This window comes from Protopterus annectens, chromosome 3.part0 (assembly GCF_019279795.1).
Source record: "Protopterus annectens isolate FY-2018-M chromosome 3.part0, PAN1.0, whole genome shotgun sequence".
In the NCBI taxonomy this organism is placed as follows: Eukaryota; Metazoa; Chordata; order Ceratodontiformes; family Protopteridae; genus Protopterus; species Protopterus annectens.
In genome coordinates this window covers 1,894,284,817-1,894,303,043 of record NC_056731.1, presented here as the reverse complement: position 1 = coordinate 1,894,303,043, position 18,227 = coordinate 1,894,284,817, and the positions used below count along the sequence as shown (strand labels likewise).

At 38.0% G+C, this 18,227-nt stretch overlaps 1 protein-coding gene across 1 annotated transcript in view; it reads right to left on the bottom strand.

Moving 5' to 3' along the window:
• PPP6R3 (protein phosphatase 6 regulatory subunit 3) overlaps positions 1-18,227 on the bottom strand; it is a 3,115,682-nt gene that overhangs the window by 692,472 nt on the left and 2,404,983 nt on the right. The window contains exon 19 of the mRNA XM_044065977.1: positions 15,502-15,614. Coding sequence (XP_043921912.1) covers positions 15,502-15,614 — 113 coding nt within the window. The remainder of the gene's footprint in view (positions 1-15,501; positions 15,615-18,227) is intronic.

Here is an 18,227-nt window from a genome sequence, read left to right as displayed (position 1 = left end):
TTGGGAAGCTGGAAAATGAAGAAGAAGGCCTGAAGACACCTTGAGAGGTGGCAGGCCTGTCTAAACTCTTGAGTTTCCCCACCAAGAGTGGCTTCGGTATTTGTAGTCGGGGTGTGGGCCAAAGAGCCTGCGACCTTGGGCACAGAAGACACCGCCAATGAAGTGTCATCGGTAGTCAGGGGCTGCGTAGGCACCTTGCTGAGAACCGGAGCACCTGTAGTCGGCTTTAGCGTGGTGTCGGTAGAAGTCGCGGACCTCGTATGTCGGTCCTTACCTTTGCGTCTTTTACTCAAAACTGGAGTCGGAGTATCCGACGACATAATGTAATTAAACTTTTTGCCAAAATAGTGTTGGGCAAACTCCGCCCGACGCTTAATAGTGCGTCTGTTGAATGTAGCACAAAAACGACAGGCCGAGACGTCGTGGTCTGGGCCTAAGCAAGGAATGCAGAGGGAATGAAAATCCTTATGCGGTATTTGCTTCCCACATGAAATGCAATTATTAACTTTGTCTGACATCGGTCTGAGGCAAGAAAAGTTTCCCAAACGGGGTACTTAGCTTTCAAGAAGATTTCGGTTGAAAAATATTCGTAATCTCAGGAGCTGGCTGACCGGCACTTGCGAACTGCTTCTGCTTCGGGCACTGCGCGGCAAGAAAGACTGAAGAAAATGGCGTCGGCTGGTTCTTTTATACCCCCCTGTCGCACTGACGTCAGGGAAGAAGCGACGACATCCAACGCCGGACCTAGACTTTGGAATTCGGCCGACCGAGGACATGCCTGACGGCAGGAAAACCCATCTGTTATGACTGCAGCTGTATGCATGATGAACATCATGTCTACGCAATAAATAAAGAAAATGAGACAAATGCATTGGCCAGACATGTATTGCAAATGGGTACATCGCATAAGTTCAAATTCAGTGTACTTGAATTAATAAAGAAAACTAATAGGCTAGGGAACATAAAGAATTACACTGAAGAGAGGGAGAATAAGTGGATAATAAGGTTACAGAGTCACAAAGGGCATGGCTTAAATGATAGGGTTACACTCAAACCATTTTTATCAGCCCGGCCATATACACATTGAAATGCAATAACAATAGTTTGTGAATGAAATTTCTCTACATAGGCTGTTTGTAAATGTAGTTGTAGGTAGAATTTTTTATATATACATGTTGTATTTTTCTATATATTTTTTTATATCTTTATATATATACTTTATATTTTATGAATGTTATTTAGAAAAGTATTTTTGAATAGGGACAGTCTATGACATGTTTAATTGTTTTTTATATATTAATGTGTTGTTATTGTTGATATATCTAACATTTTAACAATTAATGATGCAACAGTATTGATTGGTTGATGTGATTTTGCAATGCTATTTAAACATATGAATGTGAATGGCAGTTAAAGTCTGAAGAAACGTTTTTGAAACGTGAAAGCGCTTACTTTTACTGCAGTATTAAATAATTCTTTTTATTACGTGGTCGTGGTGAGCCTCTTCTGTTTGATATTGCATTTTCCTGGTTCTGCAGAAGCTCTTTGTCCAGTGCTGCTCAGTGCGATTCTTCTTTTACACACAGAGTGTGACCATCGGCTGGAAACAGCTTGTGGCCACACTCTGTGCACTTAGAGAAAGTCTCTTTCTGACATCCTAGAGAACACAGACACACGATGGGCGGGAAGGGAGGCCAACACTAACTGAACGTTTTCAACTTTCAAACAAGGAAAAACCCAATAAGTATCGTGGATAACTAATAATTTAACTCAAAATTATCAAAAAGGGCACACACAGACCAAGTTTTAGAGAAAAAACCCTGATACTTGCCTGGAGCTCAAGAATCTCATGCTGGCGAAGCCCCGGCAAACGAGATCTGAGGATTGGAAGGAAGTTGCAGTGCAGTATGGGTAGAGGAGGAGCTTGGATCTTTTGCTTGGTATGCTGCCGGCTCGGATCCGTATCGGATCCGTAACCCACAGGTTGCTGATCAAATGAAGTTAACTACTTCAGATGCAATGTTTAAAGCAGAAAAGTTCCAGTGCCAAGAAAATATCAATCTAGGACAGGAATGTGATATTAAGGAAACTGCGACAGGAGGAAGTGCATATGTATTTTGGACCATGATGAAAGATAGGCAATAAAACAAACTGTGAATAAAACTGAGCAGGTAATACTTCATAACACTAAAACTAATATTGAAAACAACTCTGACAACCAGGAATAAAGTCCAAGCTATAAACCAATTTGCTTATAGCTCTTCCTGTTCTAACTTACAGTTTTGGTGTGACTGACTGGCCTCAAAAGGTATTGAGATCAGCTGGATAGAAAAAGAAAAATGCTTCACTATTACGAAGTGACATACAAAAAACAGTGGATACCAAGGCTATATTACTCCTTGAACTGAAAGTAGTATAAGCCTCCTCAAAATTGATTACACGTACATATCTGCAGTTGTGGGACTGCATATACATCTGCTGGCCTCACCAGATCCAAACATAGTGAATGTTTTAAAATATGAAAAGAAGTTCAAGATGACTTCCATGCTTAGTTTAACAGCAGCATTTCTGTATCAAACGGGAATGAAAATCAAACCAGAAGCAGGCAAAAATCAGAGAGCAAATGAATTTGCCAAAAAAGTGGAAAAGGCATAAATATTGGGGCAGGTACAGAGATCTCATGGAACAAACTCATGTTGATCAGGATTTGACATAGGAATGGTTAAGGACAGGTGAACTGAAACCAAAAGATGAAATGTTAATAATGGTGACCCAGGAGAGTGAACTATGAACATGTTGGTTTACAAAATCTAGTAAACATGTGGGAGAAAGAAATTCAGGTCCTGTAAAAAAAGAACTGGAAGCAGTCACGCATCTTGTTGTTAGGTGTAATACACTATTAGCACACAGCCTGCAAACTGAAAGGCATAATAATGTGGCAGGACTGTTGTACTGGGATTGTGCACACACTACAGTATTGAAGTGGTTGAGAAGCTCTGGAAATGTGAGCCTCAAAACATTGTAGAGAATAAAGTTTTATGACATGGGATCACAAACTACCAACAGTTTGAAAAAGAGATGTGAGAAAACCAGGTACAGTAATCCAGGAAAAATGACAAAAGTAACATTGATTACTGAAATTGCTACACCCAGAGATTTTGGTGTCTTATGTGTAGAGAAACAAAATCATAAAATACCACGATATGCAGGCAGAAATGATAGGAAATGTGGAAAATAGATACACAAGCCATTTTAGTAGTAGTAGTAATCCAGGCAACAGGTCTAATAAAGAATTTACAGTCATATTTAGATATGCTACCAATACATGTCACTCTGTATGAATTGCAGGAGTCATCACTTCTGGGTACATTGCGAGTCCTGTAAAGAATACCCTTGGCAAACAAAGACTGAAACAATACTAACTTCATGAACTTTAATCATACTCTGACTTAGGAATTTCCAGTCATGGCATTAGAAGCCCACAAGACTTGGAGAAATTAAACAGCGAGTCTGGCTTTAGGTATCATAGAAATCAATTCTAGGGAAAAATGTATCGATGATAATCCCTTGAGGAAGAAATGCTGTCATTGAAACAACTTTGAACTGACATCCTAGGAACACCAGGTTCTGATATGGGGATAGAAAGTGCTCTGAATTTCAGAGTGAAACCCTGATGGTGCAAAAAGTCTATTGTAAAGTTTAGATCTGGCAGAAGTCTGTCTGTTCAAGGAGATTTATTTTATTTAACATTTGATTACTGGGAAATTCTGACTGGGATGACTAATATAACTCTTTTCTGCACAGGCCCAAGAGGAAAAGCTCAATAGCTTGTTATAATTAGGGTGAATTATTACAAGTACAGTACATTATACTGATAGGCAAAATTAAATACATTTTTATAGAGCCAACAGTAGAAATCTAAATAAAAAACATTATTGATCTTTAACAGTTGACAGTGGTAGCAGAAATCATTTAGGAGGGCAAAGGAGGAAGAAATAATATTGAAGAGCAGCATTCTATGAAGAAATAGGAAAGAATGTATGTAAAAGAGAATTAAATAAGGGTTAACAGTGGAAAGGGAAAAGTATTATACTGACAGTTATAGTTGGTATTTTAACAGAAGAAATTAGTGAAGAAAAATATAAGGGGAAGTAGTACTGTAAAGAAAAGTAGGTTATGGGGCATTTCTGATTCTGGACAGGGGAAATGTGAATCCCCCAAAAGCCTGCAAAAGGCAATGAAAGCAGCAAGTTACATTCTGAATATCACTTGAAGCAGTGAAAAGACCAAAGGGCAAAGAAGAAAATTGAAAATTAAATTGCAAGGCACAAAATCTCACACATTCCCTGCAATTTTGATGAATAGGAATTATATAATGTTATAAGGAAAGTCTAAAGCTTTTCAGGTCAACATTTTAAAGAAGTTTAGGAATGCCTAAACAGCAGCCAAAAGGAACATCCCAAAACATCCTATATCTCTTATGAATGATGGAACCATTATCTGAAGTTATGAATATTGATTCTATACAAAATAATTTTCTATCAACAATTTTAGTCAAAAGAAAACAACACATTTTAATTTATTTTTTAAAGGTTTTTGATCTGTACACACACCCAGGGTGAATTTGTTGAATGTTTTGGTTGAATTTAAATTATTTGTTTGCAAACTCAATTTGGCAATGTTTTTCCCCCAGTGCTTCCATGAATCCTAATAACTGCAGGATGTTGCAAAGGACAAATACGTTTAATGTTCCTTTAAGTTCACTATTATTTTTTGAGAAAGCCTGCATATCTGGTGTTAGACATACGTAGGTAAAAAGTTATGTCAAGACAATTTAGCATAACTAACGAAGAAAAAGTGCCTTTAAACAATTTGGTTAACAATAAGACAAAGGAGGGAATATGGTCCTTATTGCCCACACTGATTATGTACACCATATGGATAAGTTTTGCTGGATGATTGTACACAACACAATAGGGTTCCAAAAAACAAAATTAACAATGCATGCAGTAAAATTGGTTTTATGTTGGATGACTTATTTTTAAAGAATGCAATAGATATAAAATTATATCATTTTTTAAAGGTAAAGTCACGTCATTCAGGCAATATCTGAAATACCACAAATACATACAAAGTTGAAAGAAACCAAAAACAAAAAGCACAGGAGTACTCCAAGGCTGACCAGATGAATCCTCATAAATGATAGTCACCAGCAACAGTACCAAAGGTACCTATGATCAATAACAGTTCCAATATAGCAAGTTCCAACACACAAAAAATTATATATCATCCAAGGGTTTATTGTAACACAGATAGGTAAGCGCTTTCACCTGAATGGGCTTCTTCAGACCTTAATATATATGTAATAAAACAATGCTTACCTATCTGTGTTACAATAAACCCTTACAGGTTCATAGATGTGTACTAGGCTAATGGCCCTGGGGTCTTTACAAGCCTAGCTCATAGGATTACCCTGGCATCATGCCACCCAACCTTAGTTCCCAGTGCCTCTGTCAAGTAAAGCCACTGGAGTGATCCCTGGGGTGAATTTTCTATTTCCCATCCATTCATCAAGATTTCTCTTGAAGACGGCCAGTGAGGTGCTCTGCTTGACATGTATGGGAAGTCTATTCCATATAGGTTCATAGGTGAAGAAAACAGCACCTCCTCCCTTATGCTGCATTGCAGTGTTGGGACTATGTCTCTGGAGTGGGAATAGAACCCAGCGTCTTCTTTACTAAATGCAAGTGTGCTACCTGTTCCACCATTGACACTGGTAAAGCAGCATGAAGCACTGTAGCTTCTTCATGTCCAAATCACCATCAGAAAGGTCGCAAACCATATATTAGTGACCTATAGAATTCACTCTATGACCCTAGAAAGCCAGAACACCTACATACAGAAACTGGAATCATTCAGTATTGAACCCCATACCATTTTCTTCAGTGATCTAAACTAACTATAAACTAAAAAACCTGCACTACCACTAGTGCAGAAGAACAGAGATTCCTGAATTTTGTCAATACAAATGCCCTGCAACAATTATGCAGAGTAATAACTAGGGGAACTACATCTTGGATCTTTGTCCTTACTAATATGGGGGCATCTTGCACCATCCCTTGAGTAGGTTTGTCACTTATTACGTCTGACTATCATAAAGCTGTCTTCTTTGAAATAAAATTGAAAGACAAAGTACCTTCTCCTAAGTGATAGATTAGCAAGCTTCAAATTCCCACTAAACCCAGATGACTCTGTGGAATATGTGGAAACGTACACCAATACACTATACCATCACATTAATTGTTGCATAGATGCAGCTGTACCCTTTAAAAACAAGTGCAAGGCAAACCTCAGAAATAAGCCTCCCCATGGTGGAACTATAATATCAACACTCTCTACTATGAAAGGAAGAAAATTCTAACCAAAGGTTAGAGTAATTCCCAGAGTGATACAGACTTCATCGCTGAAATAAACAAGATCAGGAGCTTAATAAAATCCAACAAAGCCATGTTTAAGATTAAAAGAGCCACCCAAGCTAAAGACAATCACAAGGCCTTTTTTTTTTTTTACTTTTTAGTTATGCTCAATTTCAGAAGCACAATAAAATACTGAGCTGATTGTGAGCAATGTTACCTACTGTCTTACCTACTTTGTACTTGAACTTATCTTACCCACTCTGTAGCTTCTAGTGAACCTACTGGTCAATAAATTCAGCTCAAGCATTACTGCTTTCTCCCCTCCATCACTTTCACAAGATATACATGAAATTGTCTCACCTTCAGCTACCACACAAAACAAAGTCCTAAAAGCACTATCAAAAGCTAAAAATACTGCATCGATGGGTCCTGACAATATCCCTGGATGAATCTTAAATAGCATGAAGCATAATTTAGTTACAACCCCCATCACTGTTCAACCTCAGAATGGAGAAAAGCTGGTCATTCCCCATGTATAAGGGAGGACCTTCCACAGACAAAGGCAATTCTAGATCCATAAGCTCAGCAGCCTCATATGGAAAGCTCTGGAAAGACTTATCAAGAAACTAATCAGTAAGGACATGGTAACCAGATCTGCCTCAGTTTGGATTCATCAAGATCAGGTCATGCCTACTTAACCTGCTGAACTTTTCTAAAAATGTCACAAAAGAAATGGTACTTACCACATATCTTGACCTGACCAAAGCTTTTGACATGATTCCTTCAGGCACAGTAGAAAAATAATATAAATAAATTGGTAATAATCCAGAATATTCTCAGCTGGATTGCAAACTGACTGACAGACAGGATGCAGGAGATCAATACAGGGAAAGCTACTTCCACAAAAAGATCAGTCACTAGTGGATTCCCCCAGGGTTTGGTGCGGAGACGTCTCCTGTTTGGCATCTGCTGCTCTGAAGTAAATGCTAATACCAAAGGGTTCTGACTGACTAAATTTGCAGATTTTACTTCAAGCAAGGAACAGATATTGAATCCCTAAATGGTTTAGCCATCCTGCAGGAAAGTTTGTCCCAAACAAGTAACTGGTGCCAGAATAATGGACTGAAACTAAATGCCAAAAAATGCATTATTGTATCCTCTGGGAAGTCATCTATCCTGGGGACCTACCATACTGACTAAACACCCCTAAGAGTTAACCCAGTTGTTTGGAATTTGGGAACTTATTCGGACACTGACCTAACTTTTGACCAACATGTATACACTGCTGTAAGAAACTCCTTCTATAATGTGCAGCTCACAAAACTATGGGACTGATTGTAGATCTAGAGATGTTACTGCCCTCCTTTACTTAGCCCCCATTAGGCCAGTCATTGAGCACAATGCCCCTTTAGTATGCATCTGTCCAGACACATGCAAACAACTGGAATGCTCACAGAGGAGTTAAACAATGCCTAAACAATATGTCCTACCTGGATCTCATCAAATCCTTGTCACTATAGTTGGTATCCTATAGACTGGTAAGAGGTCACTTACATCTGGCATACAAGTCATCCTCTGACCCAATACAGATGGACCTTGGATGATATATAATTTTTTGCGTATTTGAACTTACTATATTGGAACTGTTTTTGATCATAGGTACCTTTGGTACTGTTGCTGGTGACTATTGTTTATGAGGATTTATCTGGTCAGCCTTGGAGTACTCCTGTGCTTTTTGTTTTCAGTTTTACTAGTTCTTATAAGCCTTAGGAGTGCCTATTCCCTGGCTGCTTTCACTCTATTTTTATCTTCTTAAAGAAGCTCATCATGTTCTCATAGATTCATGGCATTTTTTATCAAAAATGAAAAAAAAAGTCAGTTGTGAACGTTCAATGTTATTGGTTATGGCAAATAGTAATTTGTTCAAAGTGATACTACCATTGGTGAATGGGATGGAGTGATTAATGGATACTGTTTTACATTTTTCAAACAAAAATTGTATGGATACAGGGTTAATAGAGATCTTTTTAAATGTGTAATATTTTTAACACATGCATTGAATTATCACTTAAAACACAGGCAAACAATGCCTGCATTTGGAGGCATGCCTATTTCATAAAATAGTCCCAAGGGGTTTGAGGGTGTTAAAAATGCCGACATACGGCACTGCTTATCCTGACTTAATAAAGAACTGGCAGAAGATTAACCTGGAGTTCAGCTTCAGTTATAGCAAGCTGTTGATAGAAGTTTTTTAGACCCTTTGAGCAACCTTTGACTCATTTAGTGAGAGAGAGAAGCAGCTCTATGACTGATTCCCAATAGAACTTGATTCGGCTTTGACTGTTATAGAAAATGTGTCAATTTATGAGTCACACCTGAGACAATAAAAGTTTAAGAAACTAGAGAGAGCTACAACTGTCTTAAGAAATGGCCAGGTATTTTCATAGTCGAAGGAAGCTAATACATGGACTGCAAGCAACAGTTCAGAGAAGACAGAGTTCGTTACTACGGGAACATCAACTAATGCTGAAACAGCACAAGGTAGATTGAACAGATAGTCTTGGAGATGACTCAAACCCCTATACAGCCAGTGCTACAGAAGAAAGTGAGTACTAACAGCTCATCCAATCAGGTTTTTCTGAGTCTCTCAATGCCTATACGGAATACAGATCATCTGGAGAGAGAGAGAGAGAGAGAGAGAGAGAGAGATCGCTCGACCAGCAGAGGGCAAAAAAGGAGAAGGAATCAACAAGACCAGGCACAAGTACGAGTTAACAATCTATCCAAACGTGCCTCGACAATGGAGGACATATCCGTTTTACAGAAAGGGCTATAGTTTATCCCAGCAATGAGGCAAACCATGGAGAAGTCACTTTGGATATTAGGATGTCTGTGCATAATTAGATGTTACAAACAATGTTTCCTAATGGAAATGTGATTACTCTAAAAAAACCTAGTTTATTAATACAGCTCTTAATTCTATGTTGGAAATGTTTTGCAATGTATATGAGCATGATTTGGATGTCTTGTTCAATAGTTCTGACCATGTTAAAGCAAAAAACGATCTATAATTTAAATAAAAAGGAAGTGAAGGCATTAAAATCTTTATGTGGAGATATAACTATTTCCATAAGACCGGTGGACAAAGAAGGGGCGCTGGTGCTTATGGATACTGATTCTTACAATTCAGCTTTGACTAATATGCTTCAGGGTTAAGAAGTTTATGCTGTTTTAACTTTAGAGGACATTAATGATATCAAGTATGTCCATTATACTTTGTATGACTGTTTATTGAGTAATATCACTCAAGAATTGTATAATTATTGTTTAATTGATGTACCACCTGCACCTATTTTTCAAGGTCTACCAAAAAATACATAAATCTTTGCCAACCCCTTTTCAGACCTATTTTTGCTGGACGAGGATGGCTTAAGGAGCTGTTGTTACTTTATGCAGAAAAGCATCTTAGACCTATACTGAATCAAAAAGTTACAGCTGTGAATGATACTAGACAGTTTTTGAGTCAACTATATGATCACTTGCATGAATGTACAATGTTTGATACTATGGATATTTGTTCTCTATTCACAGTAATACCGAATGAATCAGGTTTAGATTTTGTTAACGATCTTTTTAAAGAAAATAATGATTATAGTCCGGCCATGACTGATCTACTCTGTTTATAAAGAATATTAGAGAACAACATACTTATTTTTTTAGGGAAGTACTATCGCCATAAAGATGGAGTGGCAATGGGAACCCCATGTAAAAAATAGTTATGCAAATAGTGTCCCGGGCTCAATGGGAGCTGAAGTATGTTTCGAGTATGAACATGTTTTCATCCGATGTGGATGACATATTCCAATCTTTGGACAGGCAATAAGGATGATCTCAGGGGCTTCATAGATTATTTACATGACATGATCAGTTTTCTTAAATTTTCTGCTATGTTTTCAGATAGATGTATAGAATTTTTAGACGTGAGGCTAGAGGAAGATCAATGCAATAATGTGACAAGTAGATACAGGAAGGACTGTCTTAAGAATCATTATTGCATAGACAAAGTTTATATCCTCCACATATCTATAATAATATTACATGGGGTCAGACTATGAAACTTTCACGTTTAAATAACAGGGATGATAAATTTGATTTAGACCTTGCCATCATTGTCAAGAAATTCTGCAGACAGGTTATAAAGAAAGAACTGGAAATGGGGATGTCAGATGTAAGGGACTTGAGATTAAATAAAGCAAAACCTTATTTTCACACAAAGAGGTTTTATATAATTCATGTCAAGGCGGATCTATGAGAGTTAATGGTATACTAGTATCCTTGTGTTATTCTAGCAATGCACAATCACTCTGTATGTGAGATTATCAAAATGAATTAGCACATATTAACCTTGGGGGACAGAGTTAATAGTGCGACTGGAACCCAACTTAATTTTAGATTTAGGAATAGAAGTTCCTAAAAAGACTACTCTGTTACAATAATAGCAGGAGTTCAGAAGTTTTAGATCGAATGGGCACTTTTCCCTGTGGGAGGTGTAACTTTTCTGCTGTCTTATTGACAGCAGCAGCACTTTTATACATCCTGGAACCAATAACAGAAATCATTTCAGAGTGAAGGCTAACTGCATGTCTAAACTCCTAGTGTATTTAGCACAGGGTGAGGTATGTAGTAAGTTCTATATTGGTAAGACTAGTCATTCCCTCCTAGAACGTATGAGAGAGCATGTAAGGAACAGACAGTATAAGGAAACTAATTCTTTGGCTAAACATGCTATAGATTTGGGACAGAATCATGCTTTTAAGTTTAAGGTGGTTGAATTATTACAAAAAGATGGCAGACTAGGTGAATTTTATAAATAATACTGAGAATAGGGAACGTTTTTGGATTTTAAATATGCAGACTGATAAATTGCATGATTTGAAAATGAAGGTCACTAAGACCAGCACTAAAGAAGAGAAAACTATTTAAATGAGTCTCAATGTTTTAGTGGCATGCTTGATGTTATTGTACTTTATGGGATGGTGTGAATTGAATTTATGTATTTAATAGATGTCAACTATATTGTTTTATTGGTCTGATGAAGCAGTTTACCTGCGAAACTGCTTACCATATTTTATTTTTATTAAAGTTCTTCTGCCATTTAAAGTGTTATTTGTGATATACAACTTTTGTTTTAATCGCTGTTCTGCTGCTCTCTAGTGGTTTTGGTTTATTATATAGGCAAACATGTATTTCTATAAAATAAATTATACAATGACCACCCCCCCCTATTAATATTCCAAAATGTGCACGCTGATTGGCCAGCGTGCCCGTTGTAAATCCCACTATGCACCAATGGAAAAAGGTCCAGTTGCCTGAACTTTTTTTCCGTTGGTATATTTTTAATTAACCCCCCCCCCCCCCAAAAAAAAAACAGAGACTTTCTCCATTGCTTCCGTTTCAAAGAACTGATGTACTGGGTATGCGTGGGATGCAAGTCACATATGCAGTACATCAACACAAGGAAGCAGTATACCACCACCGAAGGAAGAACAGTAATGTGCCATTATACAAAGACATTTTTTAAGAAAAGTAAGTATTTTTTTCTTAAATAATTTCATTGTATAATAGCAATAACTGACTCTGTGGTTGTGGTATATTGAAGATTTACCCATGGTTGGCTTTATTTAATCACTCGGGCTTCGCCCTCGTGATTAAACCATGCCAACCGTGGGTAAATCTTCAATATACCACACCACGTCATCGGTTATTGTTTAAATAAACCATGTTAATATGTTCACAGTTACAAACATTATACATCATATATATTTTATACAATTATCACCACTACAACATTACTTATATTCTTGCCTTCTCTTAAACCTCATTTCCTTCCTAAAACATTATTCAGTATGTACTTCTCCCAAAGCATTATTCAGTATGTATTGCTCCCAAAATTAATTTTTTCTATGTAATTTACTCCTACCCTTTTCTAAAGGTCAGACTTCCAGTTATATTATCTCTGTTGCAATATTCACTACTTCAAATACAGTTGGTTTACATTTTAATTTCCATTTTCTAGTAATTATTTTTTTGGTGGCCACCAGAATTAAACTTAACAGGGCCTTACTATGTGCAGGCAATTCAAATCCTATACCCCAGCTACAAAAAAAAAAAAAAAAAAAAAAATAATAATAATTTCTCAGTTACACCCATTTGCTCACCTAATATTTCTGACACAGTACTCTGTAGTGAATTTTTGAAGTATGCCAACTCATTACAGTCCCAAAACATACGCACCCAGTTACCACTTTCTTCCACATCGCACCTCCAATGCCCATCATCCACCTGAGGAAAAATTCTTTAGGGTACGCTTAGGGAATAAAAACATTTATGCAAACACTAACAAGCAAAAATACCAAATCCTCTAGAGACTGCTGCATACCTGGGAGGCACACATACATCCTCCTACTATTTCCTCGTGAACTGCCCATCCAATCTCTCCTCCAAATTCCTTCCAGTCCCCTCCGACAGATTCCCATAGTTACTATGCACTATTTTATATGCCCTACCAATCATTCCCTCTTTAACAGCAGCTTCTGCTCTAGATTCAACCAAAACTCTACCAGAGCAGATCCTTCACCTAAGATTCTTCTTATCCCTTTCTCCCTGCCCATACTCTGGTATTAGTCCCTGACAGGAAAGAGAGTCTCTAGGCTACAGTCAAAATGTCTTCTAGGCCTCTTCCCATTCTATCTTTCCCTTTCTACTTATTTGCTTGCAATACACCTTTGTTTCTTTGCCAGTTTTCTCTGGTAAATTCCACCCAACTCTTGCCTATTCTCTGTACCCTTAAATGCAGTCATCCCCGTCTGCAGAATCTCCTTTCTACATTCATATGTTGGCTTAGTTCTTAGAATACTTTCTGCTACTTTAGGAATGCAATTTTCTGTTTGGTTGTTATTCTCTGTTAAGGATCTGCATTCAAAATCCCATTCTATTTCCTGAATGCCCCCCCGCGATTCATCATAATTATAGCCTTCTGCTTATGTTATGTATATGACCCTTAACTGTGTAGCTCTAAAATATTCCTTCAAATCAGGTAATCCTAAACCACCTTTCTATTGGAAGGATCAACTTATCCCACTTGACCCTTGCCCTCTTCCCCTCCTAGATAAAATCCTTCAACTCTTTCTTAATTACTGTCCAAAACTTCTCCTCTGGTTGACAAAAATATTCCTGACCTGTAAATAAAACTAAAATGACTAAAACATTTCCACTGCCTGTATCTTGTTACCCATATCTATAAATAAGAACATCCAGCTTCTCAATCATCTTTTGCTTGTTCTCTTCTTACATAGCCTTAGCTAGGTTAGTAGAGGATTTTATGCATTCTGTACTGGATAACTAGTTTTACTTTAAAGGTGACTATTCCCACCAGGCGATGGAGGTTACCCATGGGAGTCATTTATGCAAATTTAGTTCTCATTTATTGACAAACTCATTTTGTATTCAATTCTGTATTTACAGTTGCATTTAAAACTATTATACATACTTGGAATATATTTAAATAATATGAACTACAAACTCAGCCAACTTAAATGAGTTTTTTTACCATTTACATACAGCTACTTCATTCCCAAGATTTAGTTACTGTTTTTCTAGGCAAGTTGAATTTATTTTTTTTGACTACAGCTATGAAAATTGGTATATACAAGCATGACAACAAGTGAGAATTTTATTCTACGCTGTACCAAAACTGATATTTTCAAATGTGTATATACATTACACCGATAATCATACCGGGTAGCAAATGAATATAGTTAAAAGGACAGTCAGAGTATCCAGAATATTTATTGACGACTATGAATTTCTAGCAGAAATGGAGCTTATGAAAAATCTCTGACCTATTTTAAATCTTTATTAGAAGGTGGTACCTACAAGAGCAGTTTTGAAAAATCTGATCAGAAGGATTTTAATCATGCTATGGTTATACCCAGTATGAATGGTAACTATGTTAGCGTCTTATGTGAGATTATACAGAAACACTGGAACAGTATTTTACAGTAAGATGAAAAACTGGGTGATAAACCCTCTTACTCATATAAGAGGGTTTAAACATGAACAATACAGTTGAAATGAAAGAGATACTAACCCAGCCAACAGTCAAAAGGAAAGAGAGTGGCAAAGTGTGGTAACTGTAAATTCCATAATTATATTCGTGTGTGGTAGTCCCTTTGTTACAGTACCTGGCTCCAACAGAATTCCTTGTCTCGATTATTTTAATTGAAAATCTACAGGGGTAGTATACATAAATACATATACATAACTACTTGCTCATCATGCCTGTCATTTTACATAAGGAAAACAGAGATAATTCAATTCTAGGATATTTAAACATTTGAATGACATTAAAATAAACATGAACAACCCACTATAAAAACATTCCACCAAATGCATGGATTTTTAAAAGATTTCTATTTTTCATCTTAGATAAAAACTCACTAGATGTGGTAACTGAGAAAATACTTGAGTACAGGAAACTTAGACGGCAACTATTGCTTAAAACAGTACTGCCGGGTACTGATGAATCTATTTCCATGACAGGTTTTTTGAAACTCGGGTCTGCTAAGTTGCAATTCACTGATTTCTTAGATTAAGTAAATTTTAGATAATGAATTTAATTAGAAACAATTTCAGGTCCCTTTGAAATGATCAGCCATGGTTCCCCCTTTATGATCTAATTCAAGTCTAATTTCAATAACAAAACTGACATCTATTTGCCAAGAAAACCTGAAGCTGTACATTAAGGAAAGGAAGACAGGAAGGATGACAAAAAAGAAAGATTAAGAGTAACAAGACAAGAAGTAACATGTCACACCTGCACTCTTTAGCTACATCAAACCCTTCATCTCACTCTCTCCAACCCTCTATCCTGGGATGAGGCTCTTTCTCGGTTTATCACTAAGTCAATGGTCAGAACTGATAAATGTGTACTTAATCTACTACAGCATAAATGTACAATGACCAGTGCTGTTTTTTTTAAAAAATACAATCTATGATAAAGTCAGTTTCTAATCAGACTACTTACCCTCAATGGAATCAACTTCCATTGTCTCCTCCATATTTCTGGACTCGCACATATCTTTTTTACCTTCATCTTCAGAAACTGTGCTTCCCTCTTTGCCTTCAGTACCAGCACTTCTAAAGGAGAAAATGCCTTCCATTAGGGAAAAATACCATATTTAAGTGCTCCACAAACCATACTCAGCCTCCCAGAACTGAAGAGTAAAGTAAAGTAATTTATTCAATTTTGCATTTAAATAAAGTAATTTCATTGGCTATACCACAAACCATTTTTGTAGCAAACAATTCAAATAGTGCAGTTACTGCATATACAGCACAATCAAACTAAAAATATTCTAACAAAATAAAGGCAACATTTGAAAAGTAAACCTACAGTAGTGATTTGCAAATAAGCACAATATCCACATAGAGCAGAAAGTACAGTTGTGTACCTACCATAAATGGAGATGTTAGAGTGTATGCACGGTTGCAGTCATTACACTTGGGTTATCCTGCTGGTAGGCGACCCGCTGGCAAGCGACCCGCAGTCAGCCTGAATTCCAAAGTCTTGGTCCGGCGTCGGTTGCTGTCGCCTCTTCCCGGACGTCAGTGCGCCAGGAGTATAAAATATGCAACCGACGCCATTTTCTTCACTTTTTCTTGCCCCAGATAGGAAGGCTGTAAAGAATAAATTATGCCAAAAAGCATGCATGTACTAATATAAACATATCCTTCAACTACAAGCAAATACACCACATAGGTTGTATAGAGTTGAGAAGTACAGAGAAGTCCCAGCAAAGAAAAAAGGGGGGAATGGTGGGTGGGTAACCTGGACTGCAACAGTGAATACACTCTAACATCTACATTTATGGTAGGTACACAACTGTATTATGTTCATCGTGTTTCACTGTTGCAGTTATTACACTTGGGTTGAATCCCAAAGCTGAGGTTGCGTGGCTGGGTCTAAATTGGATTTGGAGAGGCTACCAGGCCCTGCAGAACTGCAGTGGCAAAGCCTGCTCTAGATTTAGAGTAGAGAGGTAAGTGGTAGCGCTTGGTTGCAGCTTCTAAAATGTCTTTGGTAGGTACTCCTCTGAGAAAGGCTGCTGAAGTGGCTGCTGCTCTCGTAGAATGTGGCCTAATGCCCTTAGGCACTGATTTGCCATGTTGTGCATAACAGAAGCGAATGCAGTGTCCTATCCACTTTGAAATTTTCTGCTTTGTGATGGGCTTTCCTTGTGATCCTGCAGCATAGGCTACAAACAGTTGCTCAGTTTTTCTGAAAGCTTTTGTTTTGTCCAGGTAGAACTGTAGCTGTCTGTGTATATCCAAAGCGTGCAGAAGTCTCTCCCCTTTATTCTAGGGGTTTGGGTAGAAAGTTGGTAAATGAATGGTTTGGTTCAGAGCCACACTGGAAACCACTTTTTGCTTGAATGTTGGGTTTGTCCTAAGAGAAACCCTGTCCTAGTGAAAAATGATGAAAGATTCCACAGCCATTAATGCCTGTAACTCTGAGACTCTTCTTGCTGAGGTTATTGCTAGGAGCAGAGCAGTCTTCCAAAATAAGAATTTTATATCAGCTGAGCTGGCTGGTTCAAAGGGAGGCAGTGTGAGCTTTTCTAAAACAAAGTTGAGATCCCAAGTTGGTACTGGTGCTCTCCTTGGGGGTCTTATGTTTTTTGCCCCTCTGAGGTACTGTCTGCGTAGAGGATGTGAAAAAATTGGAGGTTCCGTATTGTAATGAGCTGAAATGGCAGAGGCATGGATCTTAATAGATGAGAAAGATAGGTCTTTGTCCAGCATCTCAGTCAGGTATTGTAAAATCTGAGGTATATTTGGAACAAGTGGTTCGAGCCCTTGTGCCTGGTTTCAAGCACAGAATCTCTTCCATTTTTCTGCATAAGATTTCCTAGTGCTGGGCCTCCTGGCTTCTAAAATGACACCCATAACAGCTTTAGAGAGAGACGCAGGCTGAGTGGCTACATTATCTGCCATGCTGCCAGATTTAAGGTTTTGAGTTGACTGTGCAGAATCTGATTGTTTTATTGAGTCAGTAGATGAGGAATTTGAGGTAAAGGCCAGGCTGGGCCTTGAGACAAGCTCTTTATGATTGGGTACCAGTGCTGGCGTGGCCAGTCTGGGGCAATCAGGATCAGTTTTGGCCTCTCTTGTCTGACTTTTAGGAGCACCTTGGTAAGAAGAGGCATTGGTGGGAAGGCATAAACTGTCAGGGTTTTCCAGCTGAATGATAGAGCATCCACTTTCCATGCTTGTGAGTGATGCGTTCTTGTGCAGAATTTCTGTAGTTGGCAATTGTGAGGGGAGGCAAAAAGATCTATGTCTGGGCGTCCCCATTTCCTTGTTATCATGCTGAACACCTGTGGATTTAGTCTCCATTCGTGAGGATCCATGAGATTTCTGATTAGTTCGTCTGCCAGTGTATTTTTTGTTCCTGGCAGGAATTGTGCCTGCAGATGTACTTGATAGGTCAGTGCTGTGTTCCACAAATTCATGGTTTGCCTGCATAGGGGGTAGGAATGTGTGCCCCATTGCTTGTTTATGTACCACATAACTGTGGTATTGCCCGTCTTTATTAGTAGTTGTCCTGGATGTAATAGGTCCTTGAAAGCTGTCAGGGCATTCAGTACAGCTAGCATCTCTTTCTGATTGATGTGAAGATGCATTTGTTCCTTGGGCCACGTGCCCTGACTACATTTTCCTGCCATATGTGCCCCCCAGGCATAATCCGAT